The 12,087-nt window shown below is 42.9% G+C and overlaps 1 protein-coding gene across 1 annotated transcript in view; it reads right to left on the reverse strand.

Moving 5' to 3' along the window:
- The window catches only part of sim2 (SIM bHLH transcription factor 2), a 47,475-nt gene that overhangs the window by 12,236 nt on the left and 23,152 nt on the right, over positions 1–12,087 (reverse strand). The window contains exons 3-5 of the mRNA XM_046040846.1: positions 9,382–9,471; positions 9,060–9,168; positions 7,799–7,884 (exon numbers count right to left, since the gene is read on the reverse strand). Coding sequence (XP_045896802.1) covers positions 7,799–7,884; positions 9,060–9,168; positions 9,382–9,471 — 285 coding nt within the window. The remainder of the gene's footprint in view (positions 1–7,798; positions 7,885–9,059; positions 9,169–9,381; positions 9,472–12,087) is intronic.

Below are 12,087 nucleotides of genomic sequence, written 5' to 3' on the forward strand. Positions count from 1 at the left end.
TAACTCATGCATATCAGCAACAGTTAGCCTAATATAGCTAACTTGCTAATGTTATCATATCTTACCTGCTGTACTGTCCGCTGCTTTCTCGTCAGATGGATAGCATTCCTTTCACTGGTGACTTTGTGTGTGAGGCCACATGGACATAAATGATAGTCCTCCCTCCAGCCCTGCTCACTTCCTCTTCTTGCTTTCACGGCAGTGTGCTGGCAGTCAGAGCTCCCCCTGCAGTCCATAAAGTGCCTCTGCGCCAAACCCTCCCTGCAGCCTTTGGGCCACGCCTCCTCATTTGCATACACAACTCAATCCTCAATCCTCAATCCCCAAATCCTCAATCGCCAAATCCCCAATCCTAAATGGCTAAATGACTAAATTCCCTAAATGTTCACAATTCTTTAATAATGTAAATGTTCACCGTAACAAGTCTTGTTCTTCAGCAACAACACATCGTCTCAAACCGTCAGCAGTGTTTGTGACATTGCAAGAACGACTAGCAAGAACGTTCTCCCCAAGAACGCCGATAAAGCTCACCTGTGTTGTTACTGACATTTCACATACATACATTCTTACATGACTGATACTGATTTCCACGTTATTATCCTCGCTCAATATTAATTTGTAAAATAAACAGTTACTTTCTTCATGTAAACTCGTCTTGTCTCCCATCTGTCGCAGCCAAAGAACCGTGGGGTCTGCCTTCTCTGACTCTACTTGATGTAATCTTGTTATATCGATAGCACTGGTGCCCCCTACTGGAACTGAACTGTAATAACCTACAGCGGCCACAACATAACATCCCTCCCCTCTAAAACTTAAACTTCTCTGTAGTTTAAAGTGAGTCACTCACAACATAACTACTGTGTATTTTTACGCGATCATGACCAGAACACACCCCCTACCCACCAGAATGGTGGACACCCTAATAAACATACAAAGCCGGCTGGGAAAGCTGGGGGAAAAAAACAAAACAAACAACAATAAAATAAAACCTAATACTGTCCCATATTAGTCTTTTAGGACTGTCCTTTACTTTACAAAGTCTTTCATATAGGCTGGTGGTCTTCTGTTTCTTTGAGGCAACTCTTCTTCTGGGTAACTCTACATTTGCCAAACTATCAGGTGCCCTGTTCTCTGGGTCCTGTTTCGCCCCCGGCAGAACTTCTTCATCCCCTGGTGTTGTACCTGTGTCCTGTGGCACGATGACACCGGTTATACACTCCTCCTCATGTGTCCTCTCTGTTTGCTGCACTGGCAGATCCTGCTCCTGTCTGCGGAACAGTTGATCCACATGACACCTGACCACCTTACTGTTTCCCAACAACACTGTATGGGAGAGTGGTCCTGTGATCTCCACTATCTGTCCGGGTATCCATTTAGGTCCCCATCTGTAGTTTCGGGTGTAGACTGAGTCTCCTGCCACAAAGTTACGTGTTTTTGCATGTTTGTCATGGTAAGCTTTTTGACTGGCTTGTTTTGACTCCACCCTTTTTTTAAATCTGGGTGTATGAGATCAAGTGTACACCTCAACTTCCTGCCCATCATCATCTCAGCATGCGATAGTCCTGTTGTTGACTGTGGAGTGATGCGATAGCTAAACAAAGCCCTGTTTAACTTAGTCTCCAATGTATCGCCACTGCTCTTTTTCATTAGCTGTTCGAAAGTCTGTACAGCTCTTTCAGCCAAGCCGTTGGATGAGGGATGGTACGGTGCTGACATGACATGTGTTATTCCGTTTCGTGCTGAAGCTATTTCGCAGACAGTTTATTGTGCTGGCTGATGTAGCTGATGGTACTGGGTATACATCTAACCACTTGGAGTGTGCATCCACAATAACATTTTGCCCAGAAAAGGACCTGCATAATCTATGTGAAGTCTTCTCCACAACTTCTCAGGCCACTCCCAGGGGTGGAGTTCCTGGATGCGACTGGTGTAGCTGTTCCATCATAGGAGCTCGTCCCTTCTCTGGTATCACAATACGGGCTCCCCACAGCACACAGCCGTCCTGTACACTCAGCTCATGTTGTCTCTGTCTGTACGGCATAAAGTCTCTGTCCTGGTTATCTGGCCATCCACTCAGTACATACTCCCGCACCCTTGCGAGTATGGGATCGTTAAGGGTCCACTTCTGAAATTGTGCTGAGGTCATCAACGGACCGTGCTCCTGTTCCAACATTAACACACGTTCCTCTGGTGCTGGGCCACTGTTCTTCTCTGGCAGTGGGAGATGGCTAAAAGTATCAGCATTCCCATTGTCTTTGCCTGGTCTGTAACTGATAACATACTCATATGCTCTTAACAGCACAGCCCACCTCATTACCCTCTGGGATGCCATCTGTGGTACAGCCTTCATCTCACTGAATAAACTTATTAATGGCTTATGAACTGTGCAAATCTCAAATTTCCTGCCATACAAATACTGTACTCCAAAAATAACAGTTAATCCTTCTTTATCTAGCTGGGAGTATTTCTATTCTGCCGCTGTAAGAGTTCGGGATGCAAACCCTATAGGCTTCTCCTCTCCATCAGACATGCGGTGAGCCAGTACTGCTCCCACTCCATATAGGGAAGCATCACAGGAAAGTAGCAGTTCCTTTTTTTCGTCATAGTGCATTGGCACCCTGCTGGATTGTAAAAGTTCTTTTGACTGATGGAAGGCCATGTCTTGCTCTGGCCCCCAGGACCAAAGTACAACCTTCCTCAGCAATTTATGCAGAGGTGCCAGAAATGTCGACAAGTTTGGCAGGAACTTACTGTAAAAGTTCAACAGTCCCAAATAAACTCTGAGCTCAGTCACTGAAGTGGGTGTTGGAGCCTCCTGCACTGCTTTCACCTTTCCTGGCACTGGATGTAGTCCTGTCTCGTCCACACGATGTCCTAAAAAGGTCACTTCTTTCTCCATAAATTGGCACTTGCTCCTCTTTAAGTCCAGCATCCTCCAGTTGCTGCAGCACTTGGTCAAGTACCTGGAGGTGATCTTGATCATTCTTTCCCGTAAGGATGATGTCATCGAGGTACACATGTTCGATTCCCTGCAGTACCCCTTCCATAGTACGCTGAAAGATGGCAGGGCTGGAACTCACTCCAAATGGCAATCTAGTATATGTGAACAGCCCCTTGTGTGTGTTCACTGTTACGTGCTTCTTCATCTAGTACAATCTGTTGATATGCATGGCTCATGTCTAAATTTGTGTATTTCTCTCCTCCAGTTAGACAAGCTATCATGTCCTCCATTCTTGGAATTGGGTACTGTTCGATGGGGGACACCTTGTTTACTGTCAGCTTGTAGTCCCCGCAAATTCTCGCCCTGAGTCTGGTTTTAGGACTGGTACAATGGGTGCAGCCCATTCTGAGAACTTCACTGGCTTTATAATTTTCTCCTGTAGAATTCTCTCTATCTCTTGCTCTACTTACTTTCTCATCGCGAAGGGCACTGACCTTGGCTTATAAAAGCAGGGTGTGGCTTCACTGGCTACATGTACTTTTGCTGTGAAGCCCTTCAACGTCCCTAACTCTTCCTTAAACACTGTTTCATGTTTCAAAAGCACTTCCTGTAGAGGGTCTTCTCTCTTGACTAGCTTGTGTACTGGTTGCCAGTCTACCCTGAGTGCTTTCATCCAACCTCGTCCCAGTAGGCTTGTCCCTGAACCTTTAACAACCACTACTGCTAACATTTTAGTAATGCTGTTGTGCTCCACTTTGACTTTTGCTGCTCCTAAAACTGGTACTCTATGGCCACCATATGTTCTCAGTTTTATACTGCACTTGGCTAGTCTGGGTTTTTTTGTACCACTGAATAACTTTGACATTATAGTGTATCCACAGCCAGTGTCTACTTCATAGGTTACACTTTGCCCATTTACTTTTAGCTCTTTTTTTATAGGCTCTTCTCTGGGAATGACTATCTCTTCATTCATGTTGTATATTATCATGTCACTAGCCTTCATGTGATATACAGTGAAAATGTCCTCATCATCACTGTCACCCCCTTCCTCTTGCATGAAATTTGCTCGCCTGCCCTGCTTGCTTCTCTCCCCTTTAACTTGTTTAGGCTTTTCCCTTTCCACTATTTTCATCCTGCAGGCCCTTTTTATGTGCCCCACCTTTCCACAGTTGTGACACCGCTCGCTGGCAAACCGGCAGTCCTTAGCTATGTGGCTTTCCCCGCCACATCTGTAGCATTTCCTCGTGTCCGTCTGGGGTGTTGCGCGGGCCTCACTCACCTTGTTTACAGACCCCGTCGCCCGGTTCCACTTGGTATGTTCCTTCATGCCATGCAAGTCCACCATGTCTCTGTGTGCCGCTTCCATGGCTTGAGTGAGCTTGAGCGCTTTTTCAAAAGTCAATCCGTCCTCCGACAGTAGCCTCCGCTGTATTCTGTCGTCATTAATGCCACAAACTAAGCGATCTCTCAACATCACCGTCAGGGAATTTCCAAAGTTACAGTCCTGAGCCAGCTTTCTCAGCTCTGCCACATAGTCACTCACACTTTCTTCAGGCTTCCTATCCTTAGTATTAAATTTCCATCGTTGCATAATCTCACTGGGTTTAGGGTGGAAATGATCTTTCAACAGCCTCACCAGTTCGCTGTATGAACGATCTCCTGGCTTGTCCGGGCTGAGCAGGTTCCTTCGCCATGGACTTGCCAAACTAGTGACACGCAGTCGATAGCACTTCTACGGTCCGTCAGTCACAGCCTAGCTTCACTTCACTTGCTAAGCTAGCCCAACGCTGGTCATCTTGCTGCCAGTTGTCTCACCGCAGTAGAGTTTTATCCTCGTCGCCATATGTAGTATCTTGAGATTCCCGTTATCACAGGCAGAGACACTGTCTTCAGTTTAGCTGACTTTATTGCCAATAACATCATAGCAACATAACATGACCAACACGTAGGGACACCGTCTACTCAGGAGTGGGGTCCGCCTTCTCTGACTCTACTCGATGTAATCTTGTTATATCAATAGCGCTGGTGCCCCCTATTGGAACTGAACTGTAATAACCTACAGCGGCCACAAGATAACAGGCTGCTAGTGCTCAAAATGATAGCGTAGGTGTCAATTCTTGTTTGCTTACTGTTTTCTTCTTCTCTTAATAGGCGGATTTGCTTCCCCTGGTAACCCCCGTGTTTCACGTCATACCACTATGAACTGTGGGCAATTCCCTCAGCCAAAGTCTGCAGAAATGCGGACTTACGAGAAGGGTCTATAAAGGGCTCAAAATGTCCACGAGAGAGCCCTCGCGCACTTGACGATTTGACAGTGTGGCAGCCCTAAACCCTCACGGACTTCCCGGGAACGCGCCTCAAAGTCTGTGAGGGTGGACAGTGGGATTGGGCCTATCTTTACCGTCACCAGTGTGTTAAGTCTTTCTGTTCCCCTCTGTCTGTGCGAGCTTGTTGATGTCTTTTGACTGTGTTCCAGCCATTTCCTCCGTGTTCTCCCAACTTGGGGGTGGTGATGGCGGCACATAGATAAGATGCTTGCCTTTGGTGTGGGAGACCTGGGTTCAATTCCCACTGTAAGACATCCACCATTGTGTCCCTGAGCAAGACACTTAACCCCTAGTTGCTCCAGAGGCGTGCAACCTCTGAGATGTATAACAATTGTAAGTCGCTTTGGATAAAAGCGTCAGCTAAATGAATAAATGTAAACTTGCTCTCACTCCCAAGTGGTCACATATGGACGCTTGCAAGATCTCTTGGCATCAATTTTTATCGCATTGGAAAGCCCTTTAGAATCATTGTGAAACGCTAAAAGAAGGCCTAGTATAAATAACAGAAAGGTCAGAGTATGGAGGTGGTTGGGGTGGATGGTCAGACACTGAACTTCACCAAGAGACCAGTGTTCATTATGCTATGTACATAAGTAATGTTACTTAACTTAAGTAATTAACTTAGTTATTTTGTCCTCATTTGGCAGTAGCTCAGTCCGTAAGGATTAGGCTAGGAACTGGAAAGTCGCCGGTTTGAATCCAGCTCAGACCAGAGTTGTGGACCATGGACTAGTAGCTGGAGAGGTGCCAGATTTGTTCTCTTGTTGGAGTGCTTACCTGTTTTTTAATCGCTGCTGGCCTTATTACCTTTTTTACCCAGTAGACATTATTAAATCACTGGACTGAACCTGCTCTGCCTCCATTGTCTGCATTTGGGCCCAATCTCCTGTGTTCCTGCTAATCTATTTGCAGTCAGTGTGACTGTTTTTGACTGTGGCTGCTTTGACATATAGTATGTTAGTGTTCAAGTGTACTGTCAGCTGAAGTTTCGTCTGGCACTGTAGCCTACTCAATGAGACGAGCGCACTGATCTTCATCAGAGGAAGAAAACCGAAACTGAACCCTTGAACTGAACACTTGTGATCAGACAGCAATATCACCACAATCCCACACAAATGTTGACTTCAGCACCTCTAATAAAGTGCAGCTCATAGCCGTTTTAGAGGGAATGAACCATCCTGGAGACAGTAAAGTAACAGTAGTGTCTCACAGCGAGTGGGACAGAGACAGCAGGACACAGAGCAAAAAAGTGTCAGTGTCGCGGTCAGGTGTGATATTCTCTCACTACTGTGCGGCGACTGTTAACCGTTTGTGTTAATACTATGGGGGAATTTATGTTTCAATATTATTTGTGTGGACAGATAAGCGATCTGTGAGTAAATGTGTAATCTGTAAATATAAAACACTTTGCACAAACACAAAATGAAGATTTGTAAACTCAGTTCTTCAAACACGAGTTTTGAGACAAACTTTCCGCCGATGGAAAGAAAATCGACTCGAGTCATTCGGCTGTTTTCGGAGACCACGTGCTGATGACGGCTGATGACGTCATTTCCACCTTTCAAAGTAAAACGGCCTCCGAACCGCCTGAGTGTGCCAGCTTGTTATCACGAAGGAAATATCAGCTGCTGTTTCAACAAAATGTGAATGCAGACTGAAATTCAACCATGTTGTTGTGCCGGGAGAGGCAGCGATTCAAACCAGCGGTGAGTAAGAAATAGTATAATTATATAACAATGTATTAAGCTATGAGCACAGGGAAAGTCCGCTAGCCACTAGGCTAATTTCAGCAGTTTGAAAATGCCACAGGCTCTAGCTAATGATGGTGTTTAGCAAAAAGCAAACCAAGACTATGAGCTGAATGTTTGTTAAAGGTTGGTGTGAGCTATGTTTGATGCATGTTAGTGGACTGTACTGAATTTGCATTTAACTATATACTTAGTACTCCTAGTATGGCCAAAAGCCGAGTGGACATCAGTGGTAGTTCCTGTCCTGTGGTCAACACCAGCATCAAAAAGTGGACAAAAAGAAGAAGAACAAAATCGGGGAGCACACAGACAGGAAGCAAAACAAGATAACGACACCAGGGGCAGAACAACATTACTCCATCTTCCTTTAGGAGCATTCTATCATTCTTTCAAATTTTATTCTGTGGCTGCTCTCTCACCTGTTGCACGGTGTTTATGAGGGTTTCTATTCATAGAAGGGATTTGACAAAGATCTGACAGCAGCTCTAGTTTTATTGAGGGACAACTGAATGTTCCTGAATTTCCAATCTGGGAGCAAAACCACAGGAAACCATAATCTATGTGCCGGACACCTTGAGCTGCTGCGGCTTCATCAGAACAGCCTGAAATGAATAAAGTTAGCCTTGATGTTCAACACCATGGTTGTTGAAGAATGACCACTAAGCAATGACTTGTGTGTGTATCACTTAATGAAATTAAATCACTTTCACACCCTTAAGTTACCATAAATGAAGTAACCCTGAGTGTGCTTGAGTAAATAACAGTCCAGTGGCTGCACCTACCTTATATCCCCCACATGTAAGTCCTGCATTTCGTTTAGCAAGGACACACTTCATCCTCAAGAAGAAGGAGCGCTCTATTTCATACTCTGTCACACAAACACACATAACAGAGGTATTACTGTCATAGTTGTTTTTTTTTTACAGTGCTGTGGTCTGCAGTGACACTTCTTACTCCTAGGATTATTTCAAATTTAGCCTTTTTGTTTCTACAGCCCAGTATAATCACAAACACAGACCAAAAAGATCTGTTACGACTTACAATGTAATATCAGCATAATGAACATTTCCACAGCATCAACTCCATTAGTACAATAAGAAAGTTATGTCATATGTGCCACTCTGCTCTGTGCTTATCTTTTTACCAGAAATAAAACTAGCTAAACCTAAACTTACTAGCTTTTTTTTAGATATTCTTACCACATCTCACAGTCTTCAGAGAGCAGTATTGAGTATGATATGTTGTTGTATCGATGGAATTAGCACTTGGAAATGTACATCATGCTGAATACGTCAAGACAACAGGGACACTTAGGGACACGGGATTTATTTTGTATTAACTGGGGAACATGTGAAATAAGCAAAGCCTTTCAAAGGTCTTCCAAATAATTCATAATAATAATAAACAAGGTCTTCTCTATGCCATTGATAAATAAAGCCCCCGGACGCTATTTGGGAATTTACAGCACGTGTGACATACATGGAGATTAAGGTGTTTAAGTACACAGCACATTGAAAAGAGTTAAATTTTTGCTGTTAGTGAAATTTGAGTGACAGCAGAGTTAATTATACCCTGGATAGAGTCAAATCCATTATATTTGACTCTCAGGTGAAAAGTAAAATTGGTGACTGCATGCTGTTAAACTAGGGGCCGTGCTTTTTTACCTGGGTCTAAACTTTAACACTGTTTGACATAAGTAGTATCTGTTAGTGTTATATTTTATATCGATATTGCTCTTCTTAACACCTATTTAACAAACTAGCGGTTAGCATGCTTACCCAATCTGTTCATTCTGTTACATTTTTTAATTGTAATGTAATCAAATTCTTTGAGGTGCAAGTGTTAAAATAATTTTAATTTTAAAACACCAAACATGATCATCTTTACTTTGCAAATTCCACAAAAGACAGAAAAAATACTGTAAATTAGTAGTGTACCAACACTCCACAAAGAGTTAAATCAACACCTTTTAGTATGGACCCATTTAGACACTTTTTAAAAGTAAACTAGTGTTAATTTGCGTATGCTGATTTTACTGTGTACCTGGAGAGAAGTGATGGCGTGGGGGTTGGCAAAGACCCAGCACTGCTGTCATCTCATCATGGTCCGATGGGTGGATGTACTCAAATATACTGTTTCCTGTCAGCTCTACCTGCAGCACACACATTTCCAGCATGTGCTCATAAATGTGCTGACTTATGTAGTGATCAGCTGCACCACAACTAACAAATCACAATGCAAGACAAAACATTGAAATGTACTGAATCATGCAGAAATGATTACCATACCATCTAAAATGGTCTGTTTGACTCATATATCAAACATAAACATGAACAGCAAACTTAAGGTTGTATGAGGGTCTTACCTGGGACAGGCCAAGGTGGACTGATGCAGTTTCTGAGATGTACATGATTTTGCCATCAGAGGCAACTACAAACACAAAGCCGTCCAGAGTCTGAGGGAGCGGTAACAAAATAGTTACTCTTAAACAAGTTAGTACTGTTAGTGATATTCATTTTTACAATGTGGGGTGAAAATAACAAATATTAAATGATAAAAATTGAGGTGGTGAAAATGGATGAGTTGAAAAATAAAGGGGTAGAAATGGATGTGAAATGAAAAACAGAGTGATAAATATTCAAGTGGTTTTATTAATTTAAAGTCGATTTGATTAAAACAGTAGTGATGGAATGAAAACATAACATTTTTTTTATAATTTTTATTTTTCAATCATCATTCACAAACCAAAATTGGCATTCATCATTTAAAGAAGTTAGCTTCAAGGGTAGAAGTAACAAATAATAAAATAATAAAATGGAGGTGATGAAAATGCATGTGAATTGAAAAACAAGGTGAAATATAGAGTAATAAATTATCAACTAATGTGATAAACGTGATTTTCCATTCACCCTACTGTCATTTATCATTTACCGCATGTCATTTTTATTACAAACTGATCGAGTTGACCGTAGCGGAGGAATATGCCGGGCTCTGCTGTTAATTGTACAGACTGCCCAAGAAAGCCAGTGCTCCAGTTTTCATTCATTTAAGGGTTAGCAATAATTAGCAGGTATCGTTGTTGGCATAAATAGCATGTTAGCTTATCTCGTTAAGCAAATTAGCACAGCTTCGAGTGATCCTAATCTGTGCTAACGATGCTAAGTAAATGGGATGGTATGCTGACCATTTTTTAAAGAGTCATGCATAGAAGGCAAAACCTATTAGATACTGCCTGTCCGCCGAGCATCGTCTGCACCTTCAAGTACTCTTTAAAAACAATATAATCTGGGGGCGCTGTCCAGCAGGCAGTGGAGTAGGTGGAGTAGGTGGAGTAGGTTTGAGCTCTCGTTGAACTTTTGTGTTATTTTGTGTTAATAAGTGCCTTTCGTTTCGAAATACTAGCAAACTTTCTTAGAATATATTCCCTAAGCTAAGAGTACATGTGTATGCGGGTAGATGGCGGCGAATTTGCGTAAATATAAATTCACCAGAAATGATTACCATACCATCTAAAATGGTCTGTTTGACTCATATATCAAACATAAACATGCAAACTTAAGTATGAGGGTCTTACCGTCTGCACCTTCAAGTACTCTTTAAAAATAATATAATCTGGGGGCGCTGTCGAGCAGGCAATGGAGTAGGTCAGGTTTGGTTTGAGCTCTCGTTGAACTTTTGTGTTATTTTGTGTTAATAAGTGCCTTTCGTTTCGAAATACTAGAAAACTTTCTTCGAATATATTCCCTAAGCTAAGAGTACATGTGTATGCGGGTAGATGGCGGTAAATTTGCGTAAATATAAATTCACAGAGTCGACCAAATCTAGGCCCGACGCCGCCTCGTCCACGAGTTCCACCGTCTCCCCGTGCCCGAAGTCTTTGCCCTTGCCATCCAGCCAAGCGATGGATGTTGAAAACCTGAAGGGTGATATCCTGCTTTCACTAAAAGGACATCTTCGGTCTCGAAGCTACTGAGAGAAGTGCTACAGTTGGATAGAGACGTGGTTGTGGACCGCTCTCACAGAAGTCTGGGTCCCGAGAGGAAGGATGGGAAACTCTTTCTTTCCTGATTATACAATGAGTGTTGCTAAGGCCAGGGTGGCATTCAATGAGGTCAGGAAGCTGCTCCGTAACCAGCAGGGAGTCCGGTATGGTATCCTGTTTCCAGCTTGTCTCCGCATCACGTTCAACGGAGAGGAAAAGGAGTCCACAGATGCAGGCAAAGCGATGAGCTACGTCAAGAAGAATGTCATCTCTACAGCAGAGGGTTGAGTGAGTAATTTGGCCCTGGCTAAGTTATCATCCCTGGGCTACAACCTTTTTATATGCTGGACAGTCTACGGCTACGACGGGACAATACTTGATTGAACAGACTTTTACCGTAGGCTAATAGAGGACTGAACACTGCCATTTTATATTTTGTTATATTTGGTCTAATGGGAGGAGTCCTCCATGCCTTAATTTTATTTTCTTCAATTATATATAGGCCTAATACATTGTTGTCTTTATAAGATTATAAGGCACAGTTTTGGTCCCAACTTGGGTTTACCTGATCGTTGTGCTTCATTAATTCCTTATTTAATTCACCTGTTTATCCCATCATTGACAGATAAGACATTCAATATTTGGTCCAGAAAGGGGGTTGTCTTATTGTCTGATCTCTATGGTGAGGGTGTTTTTGTGTCATTCGAGCAGCTGATACAGAAGTATGACATTCATTTGCAGCTTAGAAACTTTGTAGCCTCAAATTCAGACACTTTTCCACTGTGCCCTTCTGAGTCTTTGTTGGACTTAATTTTTAAATGTAAGCTGGCCAGGAAGCAGACAATTAGTGTTATTTATAATTTACTTAGCATGCATGATTTGACGCCCTTAGATCTCCTTAAGAACAAATCGGAGACAGACCTAGGAGAATCAATTTCAGATGATAATTGGTGTGTGGTGTATAACATATGTGCATTTGACCATTACAGTTTAACATAATGCTCTGTAGCTGGGGACAGTGAACCCTTATGGGGACAGTGAACCCTTATGGGGAAGTAATGATTGATGGGTGTGCAAAGAGTGAACCCT

This window comes from Micropterus dolomieu, linkage group LG23, assembly GCF_021292245.1.
Source record: "Micropterus dolomieu isolate WLL.071019.BEF.003 ecotype Adirondacks linkage group LG23, ASM2129224v1, whole genome shotgun sequence".
Lineage (NCBI taxonomy): Eukaryota > Metazoa > Chordata > Actinopteri > Centrarchiformes > Centrarchidae > Micropterus > Micropterus dolomieu.